A 19,095-nucleotide genomic window follows, 5' to 3' on the forward strand; every position below is an offset into this window, starting at 1 on the left:
TAAGCGAGAATGTAGTTGTTAAGACTTAAAATATGCGGTCGATTTATCAAGATAGAGCCTGTTTGAAAACAGCGCCGACGTTTGTCGGAGATATGAGAGGACCAGAGAGGAGACCGGGCGGTGATGCTCATGTAGCCCGCTGACAGCAGCCTGATCTCGGCAAGGCTCCTCCAGATGTGCCGCTGGCTCCGGTGTCTCTGTGGTTGTGGTTGCAGATGTAACACAAAACATATACATATTAATATTTTAATATTTTCTAAATGAAAACGAAAAAAGGCAGGGTTGTGTTTTATATCATATTTCGTTTTATTGTCAATATATATGACTGAAGATAACCGGAGTAGGCGGGACCGATGAGCTGAGTTGGTGACGTCGTGACGTTGGTGACGTCATCAAGTTCGCTGCTGTTCCAATTGCAAAATGACCGTACTGCGTCCTCCCATCCTCGGGAGTTTGTGCTCCCGAGTCGAACTATCCAAGTCTGAACTTGCAAGTTTGCAAGTCCACACTTGACCATACTTGGTATTGAGAAACGGCCAAGGTCTCTCAGCCGTCGAAAAAAAGGACAGATAAGGACGTTGTCTTACTTTAGATTTATTGGTGCTATATACAAGATTGGAAGCAGCTAACGGTGCTAACTGTGTTTACCTGAGGGAAACTGGAGGGGAAATGGCCCAATGCTTTTATCTAAATGCTCTGAATATCAAGTTTTGCACCTTCAAAACAAAACTGTATTGTTACATGGTCTGATGTTTGCTCATTTTCACCCCAACTCTTGAGAAAAACATCCGGCTATTCAGCTGCTAAACAAGCCAATGTTCACCAGCTAACATTAGCTGCTAACTCTGTCTAGTCTTTCTTTAATGCTAACGTTAGCATTCAGGCAGGAGACAGGCAAACAGCTGTTGTGGCTCAGTCCTTAAGTAACAAGACAATGTGTCATTTAAACACTTTGTTTTTAGTACATTGTTTTTTAGTAGTATGGCTAGTGTTAGCTTCATTTACTTTATAACACATCATGTTTGTGCATTAAGTATGAAGCTAGAGCCAGGAGAGGATTAGCTTACATTTCATTTTCACTTATTTCAGTTCACAGCACCCAGCCTCCGTAAAAGTTGTCATTCCCAATTGCCATTCCTCATTATTCCACAACGTTTTGTTTAAAAGTAGGTTTTAAAGAAATAAGATAAAAGTGTTTATTCCTGAGCTTTAGAGATGCTGGAAAGCATCTTTTTTGAATTTTGGAGAGAGACAGCTCCTTCCAGTCGTAATCCTTAATAGTTAAAAAGTTAAAAATAGTTGAAATAGTTTTTTTTTTTTTCTCTGTCTGTAAATATAATATTTCAGTTATTGTTGTTTTTTCTACTGTTTTTTTTTATTGCTTATTTATAATACTTGTTTTTTTTATTTTATTTTTCATTTTTTATTTTTTAGCTTGTCTTCTTCTACTATGTCTCTTGTGTGCACTTTACTCTACGCTGTTGTAAGCCTGCAAATTTCCCCGCTGCGGGACTAATAAAGGATTATCTTATCTTATCTTATCTTAACTAGCTAAATGGACTTATTTAATTCTCAGCAAAAAAACAGTTTTGCCTTACTTCAATATTTTGTGAGATATCTTTATTTGCTTTAGATAGTGTGAATATGAGCCCTTAGTGGTCTGAAACAGTGTTTGTGTAAATTTTTTAAATCTTAAACTCTAACAGAGTTCCCTTGACGAGATGGAAGAGTGCAATTACTTTATTTTCTATGTTTTCCAATTATTTCTACTAATAGTGTGCATGTGGCTGATCCCCTCATTACCCAACACCAAATTGAATCCTCCCTAGATAATGAAGACAACTTTAAAATACAGCCACACACTTCCTTAACACATGCAAAGTAATGGAGACTATTACCCAATAAAAACAAAGGGAAACCATTACTTCTTTTTATATCACTTTGTTTTGTTAGCAGGGTATTTCTTCTGTGCAGCCTTGTTAGGAAACATTCTCAACCTGAAAAATTCATGAAACAAAACAACAACTCTTCAGCAGGAAAACTGAATAATAAGACGTTACGTTCAGGCTGTGTTTTTCTCCCTTTATGATGCTCTGGTGATTATTGAGTTGAAAATATTTAATGCAGTAAGCCTAATGGACCTGGCACGTTTTTATCTATCTGAGGTTAAAGAAATCGATCGATGAGTTGATTCTTTAACCCTTTATCATCCAGTTTACACTTGGGTTTTTCCTTAAGTAGCTTTAAAACAACACAAATCAATATTTATATTAACAGTGACTTTAGTGTCTGTAGCATAGGCCGTATATAAAATAGGGTTTATAGTAGCAGCTAGCTAGTGAGCTAAGTAGAGCATTTAGGAAAAGCCACATATTTTTCCTCAGGGGTTCTTGGAGAGCGAAACAGAGCTAAAACAAGGGTGAATATTAAACTGACATGTGTCAAGTTGGCAGAAACACGACTCCAAATGAATACTTTTGATGCTTAGTGTCTGCTGGGTGTGTTTGAAAAGGCAACTGTATGCTAACACGTTAGCAATAGCATTGCTGTAAGAGTTGTTTTTAGCTACTTCTTCTGCCGCCACATAGTATATATTCTGTAGCTGAACTTTTAATACTTTATGTAAGTAGAAACTCAATACTATGAAAATATCCCATTATAATTAAAAGCTCTGTATTCATACATTTGCTGAAGTAAATAACTTATTATTACCTTTTCCACCACTGAGAGAAAGCCTATATGATGTTTGCTTAATGTTTTTACGGGTGCACCACTCCATCAAATGGAAATATTCTATAAATGTTCTTTTTACTTCTGTAAAAGTAGCAATAAAACAAGAATTCAATTATTCCTTTAAAAGTAAAAGTCAGGAATTCAAAGTACAGAAGTATTATATAGCCCACTCATGCAGACTGGTGCCTTTCAGTGTGTTAAATTATATAATATTGGATGATTATTACTGATATAATAATGAAGAGGTAGTTTGTTATTGTTGCAGCGGATTTAGGGTTGAGCTGCTCTATTCAGTGTTGGGAAGTTTTCTTTTGACAACATGCAACTAATAACTGTAGTGGAGTAAAAAGTTAAATATTTCTCTCTCAAACGAGTGAAGAATAAAGTAGCATGAAATGGTAATAATCAAGTTAAGTCCACCTTAAAATTGTACCTGGGTTAGAACAATATTTGAGATTGGCTCACAATCTCACATTGTCCTCTCTAAGTTAGATTGACAAATTGGGTTCATTGCTATTTTGCAAAGATTGCTGCTGGCGGTTGAAGAGCCATTTGTCTTAGTGATGGAAGAATTTCATCTGTCTCAGTTTGAACGGGGGCCAGCACCCTCATATACAGTTGCGTGATTAGGTGGGGCGGTGGTGGTGGTGGTGGTGGGGGGACTGATAGTCAAACAATTAGTCCCGTCTGCCCTGTGACCCCTGTTAACCCTTGGAACTCCACACTAATGAGAGCAGTCTAATAAATTCTTCCTAGCTGACGGAAGCAAGGTGTGCTTATTAAAGTGAAAAAAAGAACAGAGGATTTGTAATTAGAGAAGAATCAAGGCTGTAATGACCCCCCCCCCCCTTTCGCCTAAATCAACAAATCATTCCTATTTGGTCTACTGAAGCAGATGCATTATTGTAGATAATTACAGCCAAGTGACATTTAAACCTTTTCTCTCGCATTGTTGACTGCTGTAGCGGAGGAAATCAAAACAAAACGGGGCAATGGCTCATGTTGTAATTATCTCTTTGGAAAGAAAAGGAATAGACGAGTTAAAAAAGATTTAATCCATTTTTATGTTCCTGATCACTGCACATGCACTTCTTTTTGCCAGATAAATGTTCCTTAATCATCAATGGCCTGCATATACAGTACCTGTGTGTGTGTGTGTGTGTGTGTGTGTGTGTGTGTGTGTGTGTGTGTGTGTGTGTGTGTGTGTGTGTGTGTGAAAAGGCCATGTATGAGCTGGATGGGATCTCTGGGGAAATGCCCACAAAGGTTTTTCATTTTTAGGCAGCAAGCTAATTAAAGTGGCGGAGCAGATGGCGCAGACTCGGTCCGGACATAATGAGCCGGTGAGTGGCGAGACGAACCGGACATGGCAGGACAGCTGTGGGGGGTTTGCGAGGTGACTGGAATTCAGGCGCGTCCCAGGGGTGACGCTCCACTCCGGCCAAGAGAGTGGAGTCACAACTGCACAGAAAACTTTTGAGCTGGTTTTTTAAAGAACCATATGCACCAGGCGGCAACTTTTGCTGAAAGTGACTAATGCCATGCCAACAGGGTGTTTTCTTTTACCTCTTTCATATCCCTCCTCCATCCTCAATCATTCCATCTTGACAGGTGGTTTTATCGGTAAACACCAAATCCTCAACACCTGTTGCCAGCTTTTTCCTGTCTGCCAACTCTCACCAACCTCTGCTCTAACTGACACACTGTCCCACAGTTGGGCAAATAGAAAAACAGATACAAGTGTGAAATAAACAACTGTGGCTTTACCAAAGAGGGCGTTTTTTTCCTGGATGGAAGTTAAGTGGCACATAAAAACAACAACAACAAAAGAAACGCTCAGAAGAAAAAGCAGACATTCCTAGAGGTGCAGACCTACTTTGGGTAGCTCACCTCAGAAGAGATGTTCCCCGCTCCTGCTGTGCCCCGTCCGAGGAAAAGGTCGAGACCAGCGGAGGCCTGCGTTCCCAGGCGTGAAGAGGTGAAGTTTAAGGATGTCAGAGTGTACCTGGTGGAGAGGAAAATGGGCCGCAGCAGGAGGAGCTTTCTGACCCAGCTGGCCACGTCTAAGGGCTTCATTGTGGAAGACGTCCTCAGGTTGGGAAAAAAATCTTTCCGTTTTGTCGTCACTGGCCAAAAGCGCCTAAAAGCTTTTCTGAATGAGAAGCTCAAGAGGACCCACTGATGGTAGAGCTAAGAGGGGCACAGGAGTATTTTTTGCTACCAGCCGGTATGATTTGACCTTGTGGTTGGCTTTCAAGGTTTTTTTGTAACTAACAAAGGCCTGTTTCAGTGTGGTTGTGCTGTCTAGCCCTCAGGCCAATAAATGCAAAATTAAGGTTTATTTTAAATGTTCATTTAAAGTCTGTAGAAGCAGTTATAAAGATGTAAAATATGTTATAATTGATTTAATTTAGAATTTAAACCTAGAAAAATCAGGCTGTGGAAAAAAGAGTAATTGTCAGGACATTATTGAAAAGGGCAGTTCCCCAGTGATTCAGTGTTACTCTGTGCCATTTTCTCAAGAAAGTTCAGGTCCAATTATCTAATTAGAGAGCCACTGTTGTCTCATGAATACTTTATTTGAAAGGGTTAGGGCATCCATCCTGTCTCTGCTACAACTTAGTGGATTTTCCCCGAGCCATAACTCACTGCTCCTACATAAAGACGTTTAGGAAGGGGAAGAAATTGGCAAACCTGGCTACATCTACAAAATAAAAACAACATTGGAAGAAAGGTAACAGAGCACACACAAACTTTTTTTAATGAGCTGGGCAAAAGTTTTTTGTGAAGTCGCACTTAAGGAGAGATGCTTTTGTGAACTTGTTCGTTCCAACGACAAATCGTCTATTGTGCGGTAATTATGGAAGCAGCATGCCTTCCTCATTTTTTTTTCTGCCTCTGATTTGAAAGCATCTTTTAAATCCCAAACTGTGAACACAGCATGAAGTCCCCTTCCCTTGTCACCCGCAACGCTTCAGAGTCAGTTTCCCTTTGAGGCCGGAGATACTGTCGATGTAGCCTCCTTTTTTAAACGTCCACTTTGTTTTTGGGGCTGGGCAGCTCAAGACTCAGAATTTGAGCTCCTTTGGTGAGCAAGTGTGTGTGTGTGTGTGTGTGTGTGTGTGTGTGTGTGTGTGTGTGTGTGTGTGTGTGTGTGTGTGTGTGTATATTTGTGTGTGTGTGTTTGTGTTTCACTGCTTCTGTCATCGCAAGGATCAATTTGACTTTTAGAAATAAATGGTAAAGGTAGTTTTCCCAAATTTATGCTCCTTTACAATAAAAGATGGAAGTTAGCTAAGGATTTAGGTTAATTTAGGGTCCTCAGGGGTATAGTATAACCAACATGTGTGTGTGTGTGTGTGTGTGTGTGTGTGTGTGTGTGTGTGTGTGTGTGTGTGTTTGTGTGTGTGTGTGTGTGTGTGAGTGTTTAAATGCATGTCTAAGTGTGCCTGCCAGCCGTGCGCCAGCTTGGCCGTGGCAGCATTCCCAGAAACACAGCTTGAGCGCTCCTACGGTTACACTTGGCTTGATACAATTGTTTGAAACCAACAACAGGAAGTAGAGCGCGCCCGCCTCAAACTGACATTAATTCTGCAAGCCGACAAAACTGATATCAGCTGCAGTTTGATGGCAACACCTCCCGTATCCAGTCTAGTCTTACACAAGTTATAGGCAGTCTGCCTTGAACATATGGTCGGACACGGCGTGTGCATTCCTCTGTGCATAAAAGGAATGTGCTGGCACACACACATACACACACACACAATCTCCCCTTGGCCTATTTTCAAGTCTGATGCACATGAACATGGATCCAAATATCGACACGTTTGTCCTGGCTGATTGATGAGCTGCAATGAATGCTCTTTTACGAATGACTGCCGTAAAGTTAGTTTAGTTTGTTTCAAGTTTAACCCTGTGTTGGCTGTGGGAGGGCTGCCAACTCATGTCCCTGCCCTGGTTCATCAATAAATTGCTGTTTAAATGACATAATAATGCAGATTTTTCTTGCAATACCTTATGCAGACATGCCCATGTTTGTAAAAAAGATGATTAAACAATTGGATATTGGATATTCACCAGAAGGCTATGCTTCATAGAGTCTGATTTTCTTTATTTTCAGGCTGTTTTTTTTAATATTTTGCGGCTAGGAATGGATAAACATTGTGTGATACTCGTTAGCCAAGGAGGTTGGACAAAGATATTGCTTTCTTAAACATTCTTTTTTTTTTTTTTTAAGAAAAACCTTTGAAGCTTACATTGGCTGAGTGCTAGCGCATCATTATCTAGCCATAGCAAGCTACTGAAGGTATACTGAATGAATACACAGGCTGCTTTAATGGTTGTAACTTGTGAATAAAACCTACATGACTTTACAGGAACAGCATTGTTCCCTAAATTCATTGTCTTCTGTCTCAATCACCAGGTGATGTGGTGGTTCACTTTTACACTGTGAGCTATAGGCTTTAGCTGCTATCTTTATCTTTTTAACCAGTTTTCGCTGATGAATCAGTTTCAAATCCTGGATATATCCTTCAAACGCATATTGTAGATCACTCTGTCTGCTTCTCTGTCAGTTTATCTTCTTTTTTTTTTTCCTTCAAAAATGAGATAATATTTATGCAGGAAGTTCAGTTAGTGACAGTGGGAGTTGCAGGGGGGGCTTAGCAAAGGGTGAAGTTGAAATAGGATCAACTCGCTAAAGTTGAAGCCAGGGGACAGGGGTTTGTGTCATAATTAACTGTTTGCTACGTCCTGTCCCCGATAGTGACTGTTGCTTCTCGTATATGCAGTGTGCAATGGAAACAGTGACAGATTTACAACTCAATTTTGAGGGTGCTTGATTTCAGGCAGTGATAGACAGGAAAAGAAGGCCTCTCGTTTCTAGGCAGCAACTGTTGTTTTCCGTGGCAAAACTGATAACCGTCACAAGCTGATTTTATCACCTGTAGATAGCCAGCTTGTTTAATTGCTGTCTCCAGATGACTTTTTTATATTTTCCCCAATTTTAAAGCTGAGAGTGTGGAGCTAGACAGTCTTAGTATCATAAGGAAAAATATAAGACCAGACCGTTATTACTTCTAACATAATCTTTGAAGCTGCTTAGCTAATAATATATATATATAATATATATATATATATATATATATATAAAACCAAAATAATAGATAGGTTTAAATGCCACTGGACTTTAAAAATGACTTCTAACATTAGATTTCTACTGTGTGGGATCTAGTAAGCTGGACGTGCTAACGTTTGCAGTTTACGTTACAGTGGCTCTCACTACAGCCCCATGCAAACAACATGTGGAGAAATCCAAAGCTGAGACAATCACTTTTGGAGCGAGAAGGTTTATTAGATGGTCTGTTGGTCAATTCCTCACTTTGTTTATATGTGACGTGACATCTTGGTAAACCAGGCATGACAGCAGCTCCTATTGTATGATTTTAACAATCATCTAATGTCATTTAATTAGGATATGTATTCATAATGATTCATTTACTACCAACAATGAGCATGTGCATCCCAGTGAAGATGTCTCTTGAGACTAGCTGTAAGAGGCAAACAGATGAAGCCTGGCCGTGGTGTAAAAATCTGTCATGGACATACTGCGTCTTTGATCTGCCTGTTGGTTTTCACTGGAACGAATAGGAGGGTATCTGCTGACATGAGACAACGAGAGAGAGAGAGAGAGAGAGAAAGAGAGAGCTCTCGCTATCAAAGCCCATTGACTTTAGCCCGTCCTTGTGTCTGGGCTCAGAGTCCCACTGATTCCAGGGAGTGTACAATCTGGTGCTGGGCTTGCATTCTCGCTCATTTGCATGTCAGTCTGCCGTTTCACATTCTGTGCAGCTACCCGCAAGATAATGATCCAAACTTCAGGGGCTGGATTATATCTAGGTAAACATGGCAAGAGGAGAGAGTGTCTTTTTTTCCCCCTCTATGATCTTTATCTTGTTCCACCAGAGCGATTTTTAGAGTGAAATCAGCCCCGAGAGCCAACTCTCTATTACTGTGGTTAGACAACCGTTCACGGCAAGTGATTTTAAGGTTTTAGAGATAAAAGCTCTGTCCCTTAGACACCTTCAAATGCAATAATGATAAACTTTATGTATATAGCACCTTTCATACGGTACGGGGGGGGGTTACAAGGAAGAAACAAGAGAATAAATCAAAACAGGCAAATTGTGCAAACTGTGAAAAAAAATAAGCAATATGTGAAATATGTCTGTTTGAGGGGCTCTTTGTCCACATCTTTGTGCTGGGAAGAATTTCTTCTTTTTTGTAAACATGGACCATCGGTGGCCAGAATGGTACGCCGACCAGATAGAGGATTAGTTTCGCCAGTGATTTGGCCAATTAGGCCCCAGCCTGAGCTCTGCTGGGACATCTCTTAAAGACTCTTTCCAGTGATTTACCCACGCCAGGAAAAAGGAAGAGGAGGAGCGCGGCGAGGGTAATTATGCACGGCTGGGCGCCCTGATTGGGTACGGTAGTTAGACCCAGTGGAAGTTAAGAAGAGAGGGAGGAGGCCGCGATAAAAAGGCTGTTGAGGGAAGTCTCGGCGGAGCAGGAGGAGAGGCGCGCCGGTTGAGCAGGTTCAACTATCAAACGGCGGAGGGAGGCACAGTGGGTCTGTGCTGATTGTTGTTCACCCAGTGTTGATCCCCGAACAGCACGAGCTAGACCATGATACTGAGATCTGAGCTGCATTTCAAAAGCCTCTCTTGAACCCTCTGGACTCTCTAAAGGCTGCTGAGACGACGGACAGGAAATTTATTTTTGGTAAACGAAGCGGTGAAGGAAATCTTTCAATCAAACAATTCAAGGTTTCCCAGGGCATCAAGGCTTTTGTCATTAAGATACATTTACATTAAAGGCCCCAAACACTTATTTTCTCAATCAGCTTCTCACTATGAGTGATTTGGTGGTACATTAACACATTATTGAATTAGGACAGTTTTGGTGCCTTTACATTTATTATGATTATGTGTTTGTGTTTTTTTTCTTCTCACTGGTTTGGCGTGTGCAGGTAAAAAGGAGCTGTCACATGCTTCAGTCCACCAATCAGAAGATAGCAACATTTTATTCCACATCAGATGGGCGTGTATTGCAGGGCTGCTGTCAGTCAAATCTGATCAAACCACACCCACACTGTTCTAATTAAGCAAATCAGTTATTAGTGTTAAACTCCTAACACATAATTAATCTAATGTTAATGTCCCTTATTTATTATGTAATGTTTTCAGGGCAAAAGAAGCCTTAATCAATACTTTGTATTAACAATAGATCACATGACCACTTGAATACATGAAAGGGGTTGCTGATTGTGTTTATTACACAGAGAATCTTAACCAGACTCAGCTGCTCTTCTGGCTTTTTGGCGTCATTCAGCTTATTGTTTTGGTCTTCTGGCTCACTACCTCTCTGTTTTTTGGATCACTAACTGCTCTCATGATGTTTTTTGTTTTTTTTGATAGCAGCAGGCAGCTGTTTTCAGTGAAAACACTCAGATGAACTCATTGTACGCTACCTGCCTAGCACCAAATGGCAGACAGAAAGAGCTAGAGACTAGCTGGTGAAGTAAGCAGAGCATTACAGCCTTGAAGATTTTTCAGTCAAATGTTGGAGGAGACAAAAATTGAGAAAAAAGAGAGTCAATATTGGACTTAAATTGCCAGGTTCCCAGAGACATGACTCCAAATGTTTGCTAATATATCTCTGTGTCGGCTAGGTATTATATCACCTTTACAGGTGATTTAATGTCTGTGTTTGGTTTACAGCTTTTTTCCAACTGCCCTCAAGTGGTCAAAAAGAGTTACAGCTTTAAAACTGATTAACTGCATTTTTAATTTTTTATTTTACTGTATGTTGTGTTCCTGTGTTTCCCATACAGATGCTTGCAACTTGAACAGTTTTACACTTAATGATGCTCACCACTTGAGCTTCAACAGAATGCAATAAAACCATAAAGTGAACAAAGAACCTTCTGACAGTCTTTTTATTCTGTCTCTACAGCGACAAAGTCACTCATGTGGTGTCAGAGGACAGCCAGGCTGCATCGCTGTGGAAGTGGCTAAAGGATTGCGCCCAGACGAATCTACCCAACGTGCATGTGCTGGACGTCAGCTGGTTTACTGACAGCATGAGAGAGGGGAGACCTGTTGCTGTGGAGACCAGACACCTCATTCAGGTTTGTGTGTGTGCGTGTGTGTGTCATGAAGCAGACAGAAAACACCTAGACAGTTATAGGGTAAGCACTAGATGGCACTAGGAACCAAACAGGAGGCTTTTCATTGAACATGTTGCCACAAAATGAAATGAAGTAGACATGCACATGCAGTATTTGAGGAAACACAGTAAGCGAGGAGGGAGGAAATGCATATTGTGAAGGTATTTCCTCTACATCTAAATATGTAGTGTGATTCTTCCTCCTCCCAGCATATCTTTGATATCAATCCCCTGACAGGGAGCTCTTGAAAACAGGACACATCTAACTTCCCTCCTCCTCTGCTCATTGTACCGCACTTCACCTCGCCAATAGCAACACAAACATCCCCTATGTCGCTAGGGAAGAGTCAAATATACCCGTTAGCTGGACATCTGGACTTGGAGCGCCCCCTAACTGAAACAGACACTTATTTTCCCCTCAGGAACCTAACTTTGAGAGCCTGGCGGCACATACGGATCCAAAATAAAGAGATATGTAGTTGTCCCCATCTATTTTTTCTCTGAACTTCCACGCTAAAACACCGCTGCACGTGCCATCATGTGAAACATTCTCTGAAACATACTTTCGTCTCACTCCAGCATTGATTCCACACGGCCACGTGAGCATGGCGCTCTTAGTCGGCTGCATAATTAAGTGACAGGGCTAATGATGCCATGCTGACATTTATTGACCCATCTCCCCAGGTAACCAGGAGCCCACTCCTCTTCTCTTCTCGTTTTGCGTCGCAGTTCCTCCTCGGAGCCGACGAGGTAACGCGCGGTGGCATTTATGTGTGCGGCGCTTCCAGTAGATTGTTTTTATGAGTAATAAATCCATTTAAGGAGGTACCATGTAGAGATAAAATATTCCCCAAACAGGCCACTTCTTGGGCACATTTGCCTGCAGCTCTTCTTGATAGTCTGGGAACGCAATGTGTTTTACCGTCATAAATATTCCACACCAAGTCAGGGAGGAATTTAAAGTATTAAACCCGTTGAAATGTAATATTTTCCATTACGCCGTGGCTTTCAGAGAGGCTATTTAGCCTGTTTAAGTGGTGAGGTGGTAAGATGTGAGAATATGCTGCTTGAAAGGAACGGAAATGATTGCGAGGGAATTTAGTGTTTGCATCTGTTATTTTGAACACTTGTTCCTCCCTCATTCCTCCTACGAGGATGTTTGTGGGTCGGTGTGTAGGCCCTTAAGAGGTGGAGGCTCGGTGACCTTTCCCCTGATTAGCAGCCCGAGAGGATTTCATTAACCCACCTGAGTGCACGTCTCTGCCGGTGTTAACTTGGAGGCTGGACAAGTCCTGGGGTGTCTCTGCGGCTCGGAGGAGGGAGCAGGAGTGGGCCTGAAGCCATCACTGTAACTTCTCATCTCAGCCGACGGTGTTGTGGAAGAACGGAGCTGCAGCGTGTAGACTGCACACATAAGTTTAGTTATGTCTAAATTATACAGCAAAGGTGAAGAGGACACTGGGGAGAAGGCCAGGCCGGGCTATGTTCCCTTTGATGGCTTTAACTTCCACAGAGTTACAGGTCTCTATATAATAATGCAGCCCAGATGGGAAAAACCAAACGTGGCATGCTGATGCACAGTCGCTGTCTCCACAGACCCACAATCCCATATTGGATTAAAAAAACCGTAGCTGAGGTTCAAAAGTGATGGAGAACATGTTGTATTTAGAAGGAGCACAGTTAGGAAATTTCCAAGACAGGTTTACTTTTGATTGGCAGAAGAAATTGTCCCATGAAATATATTCAAAGTTATTCTATTTTTTTCTCTCGGGGAGAACAGGAAAGGCTCCTGGCAGATAATAAATGATGAACATTTTTTGAGTCCCTCACAGATTGATTCAGCCCAGCAGTGTGAAAGGTACCGGCTCTTTCCATTATCTTTTTTTTGAGACACCCCTGTTCCCTCTGCAGCATCGGCCCCAGTCAACACAGCGCGCTGACAATATCTCCATTTTCCTCTCGCTCCTCTTCCTCCCCTCTCTGTATCATTCTCCCACACCAATCCATGGGTAATTTTATGGACACAATGTTCCCTTTTGTGATGTCTAATTGTCTGCGAGAATATTAATATTACATTGGTAATCCGTTTGACACATATATTACAAATGGGGAACCGTTTCTTCATAGAGTGAAAAAAGGCAATTTACAGGAGGCAAATTGGATGATGGCAAGCAGATCTGTAATGCCACGGGTTAGGTAGCGTAATGGATTTGGATGCCACCAGACTGTGAGATGAGTGTCATTAGCCTGTTGCCCTGGAGACACACAGTCATAAAAATAACTTCTCCAAGGCAAATGGCTACATTTTTATGTAATTCAATTTGAACTCCTGGCTCTGTGTTAGCGGGGAATAGCCTGACACACGTTTACACGTTTAGCCTGTCAACAATTTTTGCAAGAGCTCAGGGATTAAATGCAACGCGTGACTGTACGTGCACATGTGGGTTCATAGGTCTATGGTTATTTTTGCACACAGGACACCGTGCCCACATCACCAGAAGGTTCTACACCCACTCACTCGGCCACCGTTTCTCCATACGCCTGCCAGAGAAGGACAACCATAGAAAACAAAAACAACATACTCACAGTAAGAAATCATTATTTTATTTGGGGGGTGGTGGGGGGGGTTACCTTTATTTGACAGATGACGTGTGAAACAGGTGATGTGTAAAAATGCAGCAAGATATTTATTAGTAAACTATGGTCCCATTTGGAGTAAAACAGGCGTGGCTCCTTTGTGATTGACAGGTTGGTCAATCACAAGGGACTTTAACTTTAACCCTGTTTTTCAGTTCATGAAAGTTAATTGTAAAATTTTTGGTGGCCTAAAAAATGTCCTATTCATTTATGTTGTGCTAAGCTGCACCCATTTGCTACACTTCTGGTTTCCAAAGCGAAGATGGCGACGGCAAAAAAAACAAGATGTCGGGGCTTAAAAAATGCAGTCAACAAACCAAAGTGTGACATCACGTTGGCTTTTTCCATTTCCTCATATACACTGGAATCATATCGTGAGGAAATCATATATCGTGATGCACAATTACTTCGTCTAAATTGACAATAACTACCTCGACTTTCTCAGAAAATCTTATTATTTTCAAGATTACCTCAGTGCAAGATAATTCAAAACCTATGCTTATTTAATATAGACTATTTATTCATTTATTTATTGCATAACCAGAAGATATCTAAGATAAAATAAGATAATCCTTTATTAGTCCCGCAGCGGGGAAATTTACAGGATTACAGCACCATAAAAGTTATGGTTTTGGCCATACCTGTTGGTCGACTAGAGGCCGTCGCTCTGACTATCCAATGTATAAAACACCTCCTAATCTGTTCTGCTCTAATTGGATGGCCAGTCTGCTTCACTCACCAGCGCTCTGACACAACTCTCCCCAAAAAACATTAACCTGCAAATGAGCAGCATCTGCAGCTGTGGCACGTCGGAGGCGCAACAGCTGACATGCCCACGATCCCTGGCACGGACACGCCCCGAGGCGTAGAGTGATACGCCAAGATGGGCGACGGACGTGACAATCCTCACAAGCAATGATGGAGCCGTCCCTCTGCCATCTGGTGGGCAGTGTGTTAGTGTGTGTGTGTGTGTGTGTGTGTGTGTGTGTGTGGTGGTGGTGGTGGTGGTGTGTGTGTGTGTGTGTGTGTGTGGGGGGGGTCCATTGGGTGTTAGAACCTCAGGTTCCCACACAGAATGGGAAAGTGGTTAATCGGCTGATTGGCTCAGGTGTTGATGAGCATGAAAGAAAAGCAATGTGAAGACGTCACTGTGGGCTCTGGGAAATTATGACTTTTTCACTATTGTCGTACATTATCTAGACTAAATTAATCAAGAAAAGAATTAACCATAAAACAATTAGAACTACTTAAACAGTAATGATCCAATAACAATGCTGTCACCTAAATCAACATTCACAATATCCCTAAAAGAAGAAATACAGACTATTAAAAAACATCAACTCCGATGTACTCTTTGCATTTCATTCATTTCCATTCCATTGCCATTCCTCTCCAAGGCACCTTCTCAATGCCAAATTTGGCACAGGATGAAATCGCAGGTCGGAGATGTGCAATATTGCCGTGAAGTGACTGGCAAACCTATGTGTGTGTGTGTGTGTGTGTGTGTTTGTGTGGGAGTCAAGAGACCCGTTGATGAGCTTCTAAACCTATTAAACATGGCTTACCGAGGGCCCGCGAGGCATCTGTTATGACATAATGACTTTTTACCTTGCAGTGCCGCTAGATGCACATAATGGATGCACGCACGTGCGGCCGCAGTTTCATCCATGCACGTGCTCACACACGCGTGCGACTGTCCCCGTGGACAGACGTGCACAACTGTGTACACCCACACGTCTCACCTGAGGGGGGCTGCTGTTCCGTCTCTTATCCCCCGGTTTCTTTCCACAGCATTAACTCCATAATTAGCAATCCCACTCAATTTCCCTATCCCCATGATTGACTCATTATCCCCACATAAAGCCACATCGAAGAAGACTTTCTGATTAGAGAGAACGGTTGTTTGTTATGTGGTCTTGAGGAAAGCACAGGTAAAACACTCCACCGACAAAACTGTCTCCTTTTACATTACGTTCCCATACAACAAAACTGATTTCTCAATTATGTTTCAAGGTTTTTTTTCCATTGTTACATTCACAGTTTTAAAGACGTGGTTAAAGTTGTTAATTGAAACAAAAAATGATTAAGTTTGTTACGTTATGTAAATTGTGGATGTAAATTGCAGATTTGATTACATAAAAAGCAAATATAAATGTAAATGACAATGCATGTTTTTTTTTAAAGGGATTTTTAAGGAGACCACGATGCCACTGAGACAGAATAAATGCATTTACTTAAGATATATAAGTCAAACGTTGCCTCGCCCCTTTCGACTGCAAAACCAAGTCTCTTTTTGGATATAAGCAACAGCCAGCCAATAGACACCAGATATGATCTACTGTATTGCAGTGCTAATGAGGAGCAGGCTATTGATCCACAACGGTAAAGCTGTCCTCGATGGTCCTGCCGTCTGCTTGATTGCAAACCACAGTAATGATGCAATCCCTGTGAATACATGTGTGACACTGTGTCTGCGTGTGTGTGTGTGTCTGTCTTTATGTCGGTGTACAGGATGTGCTTTGTGATGTAGTGGAAATTAAAAGGTTGACCATCAGAGATCTTTGTAAGGCATATAAGAAAAAAGTTTATAATTTCCCTCAAAACTCATTATTTTCTGCAAATTTGCTGGTTCTCAGTTTTTCTCAGTTCTCAGAATTGGGAATCATTTTCATAATGCAGATACAACTCTGTGGGAAAACGTGAATTTGAAAAGATGCCGGCAATAGCTGGTTGGTGCCCTTGCTGTCAATTCATGTATGAATGCCCCTTTGTTGGAGAGTGTCGAGATATTGATAACTGCCACTCCTTCATGACCGTTGTCAATAACATGTGCTTGAAAAGCTCATTCTCGCTCATTAGCAAATTAGATGTCAGTGAACAGCATCGCAGTGATGTTAACGGGTGTTTGGACAAAAATAATGCAACAAAACCACATTGTTATTACCCTCACTTCGAATGACAAAAGTATATTCAGTTCATTGTTGAGCTGCCATGTGAGCACATTATCCTCTGACTCCCTCCAGGCTGCTCATCTGGCTGAAACACACAGCGTGTAGTCTAGTATATGGCCCAGCAACATGCACTGATGTGTGTCCTGACTAGCCAGTGCCACTGTCACCTAGCAACCACAGCCATATGAGTTTGTCTTCAATGCCGCCAGTTTCATTATTTATTTGGCTATTTTTCTATTATTTACCAAAAAAGAAATCCCCTGCCAATCCAATGTTTTCACTTAAACTCCAAATCTGGACACTGCTATGAAACTCCTTTCACCATTATTTCATGTATCTTCAAAAGATTTGAACAATAAATAACACACACACACAAGATTTTGACTAAAGATTCATGATTATTTAAAGGGAAAGTGTGTAGGATTGAATACCTGTGTGCTTACTCCTACCTTTTTAAAGGGACGGTAAGATGATCAGCAGACGCGTAAAAAAACGTTGTGATAACGTTCACCTCACTGAAAGGCCATCCTCACCATAATAACACTACATTGAAGGGATCCTTGTAGTCTTAAGAAACATAACAATTCTTAGTTTCAGGTGATTTATTCATGAATAAAAATCATTGTAACTATACTAATATTCCCCTTCCCCTGATAGATCCCCCCAAGAAATCACACACTGTACCTTTAAAGCTTCTGCCCATAGCATTTAAGACCGGTGGACTCTGGTGACCCCTGAGCCCCTTTATGTAACTACTGTAAACTGCAGAGTGAATGCAAAATTGCATAACTACCACAACAGGGGACCTTGAACTGTCTGGGACAAGCATTTGTAAGAAGGATATTCATTTAGATGGTAAGAGATGTATTCATCGGGAGCAAAAACAGGTCAGTCAGTCAAATTGGAATCTCGCGGCTGAATCAAATGAAGCTCTCTTGACTTTGTTCAGCATTGCTTTGTAAATGTATGCATGTGTGTTTTCTTTTACATTAAAATGCATTTAATATTCCCAGTACTAAAGGAGCTCTTTTCACAAAAACATAGCCAGAGCTATAATAAACTGGAAGGTCTGAGAATCTTTTTCAGAAATAGGAAAAACCTCATTGTAAAGCACATTGACATTGGAAATAAACAAAAGATCCACCATCTTTGGAACATGACCTTTCTCAACATTAGGTGGTGCATATCATTCAATTTAAGACAACAATGGTTATTTGTCAAAAAAATTCATCATTTGCCATAAGCCTTAGACCACTAGCTCCACAGAATGAGGCGAGTCAGCGGGTGAGTTAATGCGCTAGGGACGGATGCATTAAGAGAGCTGGGTATGGCACCGCCCACCACTCAGCCTTGCTGCCAGTTTGTCCCAGTGGCTGCTCGCGGAATTGCAACAGAATAATCCCCATTATAAAATAGACGTCTGAAAAGCTGCTGACGGGACACCCCCTACTGTAAACAAGGTCAACCAAACTATACTCTGATGTATGAATTTAAACTATAAAAGGCATTATACATTTGTAAAACTTCCCAGAGCCCAAAGTGCGTGACGTCATTTAAGAACACACGGGCGGGGTCAGCGGGGAAACTCTAATACGCAGAAGCAGGGGGCTGCTCGATGAGCAAAAGTGAATGGATCCCATCTATGAGCCTGGCACCGGTATGACGTCGTTTTTGTACGGGTTAGACTAACCAGATACGATGTAAGCATTTCAGAAGCGCTGGTGGACATATTTTTGAACTTGGACAGAGCCAGGCTAGCTGTTTCCCCCTGCTTTCAGTCTGTATGCTAAGCTAAGCTAATGGCCTCCTTGCTCCAGCTCATAGTGTTAATCATTTTCTCATCTACTTATCTGCAAACCATTCCTTTAACTACTACGACGGTTGAGGAGGCACTGTGCAACATCTGGATTTGTAGTATTTGTATGAACAAGCATCATTTTAAATGGAAACATTTGCTTGTTTTGGTAGAAGGACCAAGAGAAAACACATAAAATTTAGCAATTTTCACCTCTACCAAAAACAAAATCTATATTTTACCCACCAAGCCAAATTGTTTTGAGGTTGATACAGTGGCTTCCAGGGGCTTTAAATGATGTGTATTGTTTTTGAGCTCATCTTAGTGTATGTGTAGACGGATTCAACAGACAGAGAGGAGGAAATGACCTGTGATGACTTCAGGACTGTGGGGAGAAGGGGGAAGCATCCGCGGGCCAGCAGGGCGCGCCGGCGAAGGGGGAGGAAGTAGGTGGTGCAGGGAGGTGTCAGGATCAGGAGGAAATGGATGAGCATCATCTCAGCAACAGCACCCCAGCGAGGTGTCAATCACACGCCAGTAGCAAGCGGGCCCTTCATTCCACAACTGCGCTCGCTATTGATTTATTCATCCCCTCTCCCTCTTTATACCTCGCCATCACTGCCTCACACTCTCTCACTCCCGTACCACTTCTCCCTGCCCTTTTGTTATGTCTCACAACCCCCCCCCCCCCCACCCCATGTCTACCCATTCTCACTGTGCTCTCTCTCACTCTTGTTGTGTTTTGCTGTG

At 41.7% G+C, this 19,095-nt stretch overlaps 1 protein-coding gene across 1 annotated transcript in view; it reads left to right on the forward strand.

Moving 5' to 3' along the window:
• Nucleotides 1-4,633: 4,633 nt before the first annotated feature.
• The window catches only part of dntt (deoxynucleotidyltransferase, terminal), a 72,232-nt gene continuing 57,770 nt past the window's right edge, over nucleotides 4,634-19,095 (forward strand). Inside the window, exons 1-3 of the mRNA XM_054600627.1 lie at nucleotides 4,634-4,827; nucleotides 10,750-10,924; nucleotides 13,439-13,549. Of these exons, the coding sequence (XP_054456602.1) occupies nucleotides 4,634-4,827; nucleotides 10,750-10,924; nucleotides 13,439-13,549 (480 nt within the window). The remainder of the gene's footprint in view (nucleotides 4,828-10,749; nucleotides 10,925-13,438; nucleotides 13,550-19,095) is intronic.

This window comes from Anoplopoma fimbria, chromosome 6 (genome assembly GCF_027596085.1).
Source record: "Anoplopoma fimbria isolate UVic2021 breed Golden Eagle Sablefish chromosome 6, Afim_UVic_2022, whole genome shotgun sequence".
In the NCBI taxonomy this organism is placed as follows: domain Eukaryota; kingdom Metazoa; phylum Chordata; class Actinopteri; order Perciformes; family Anoplopomatidae; genus Anoplopoma; species Anoplopoma fimbria.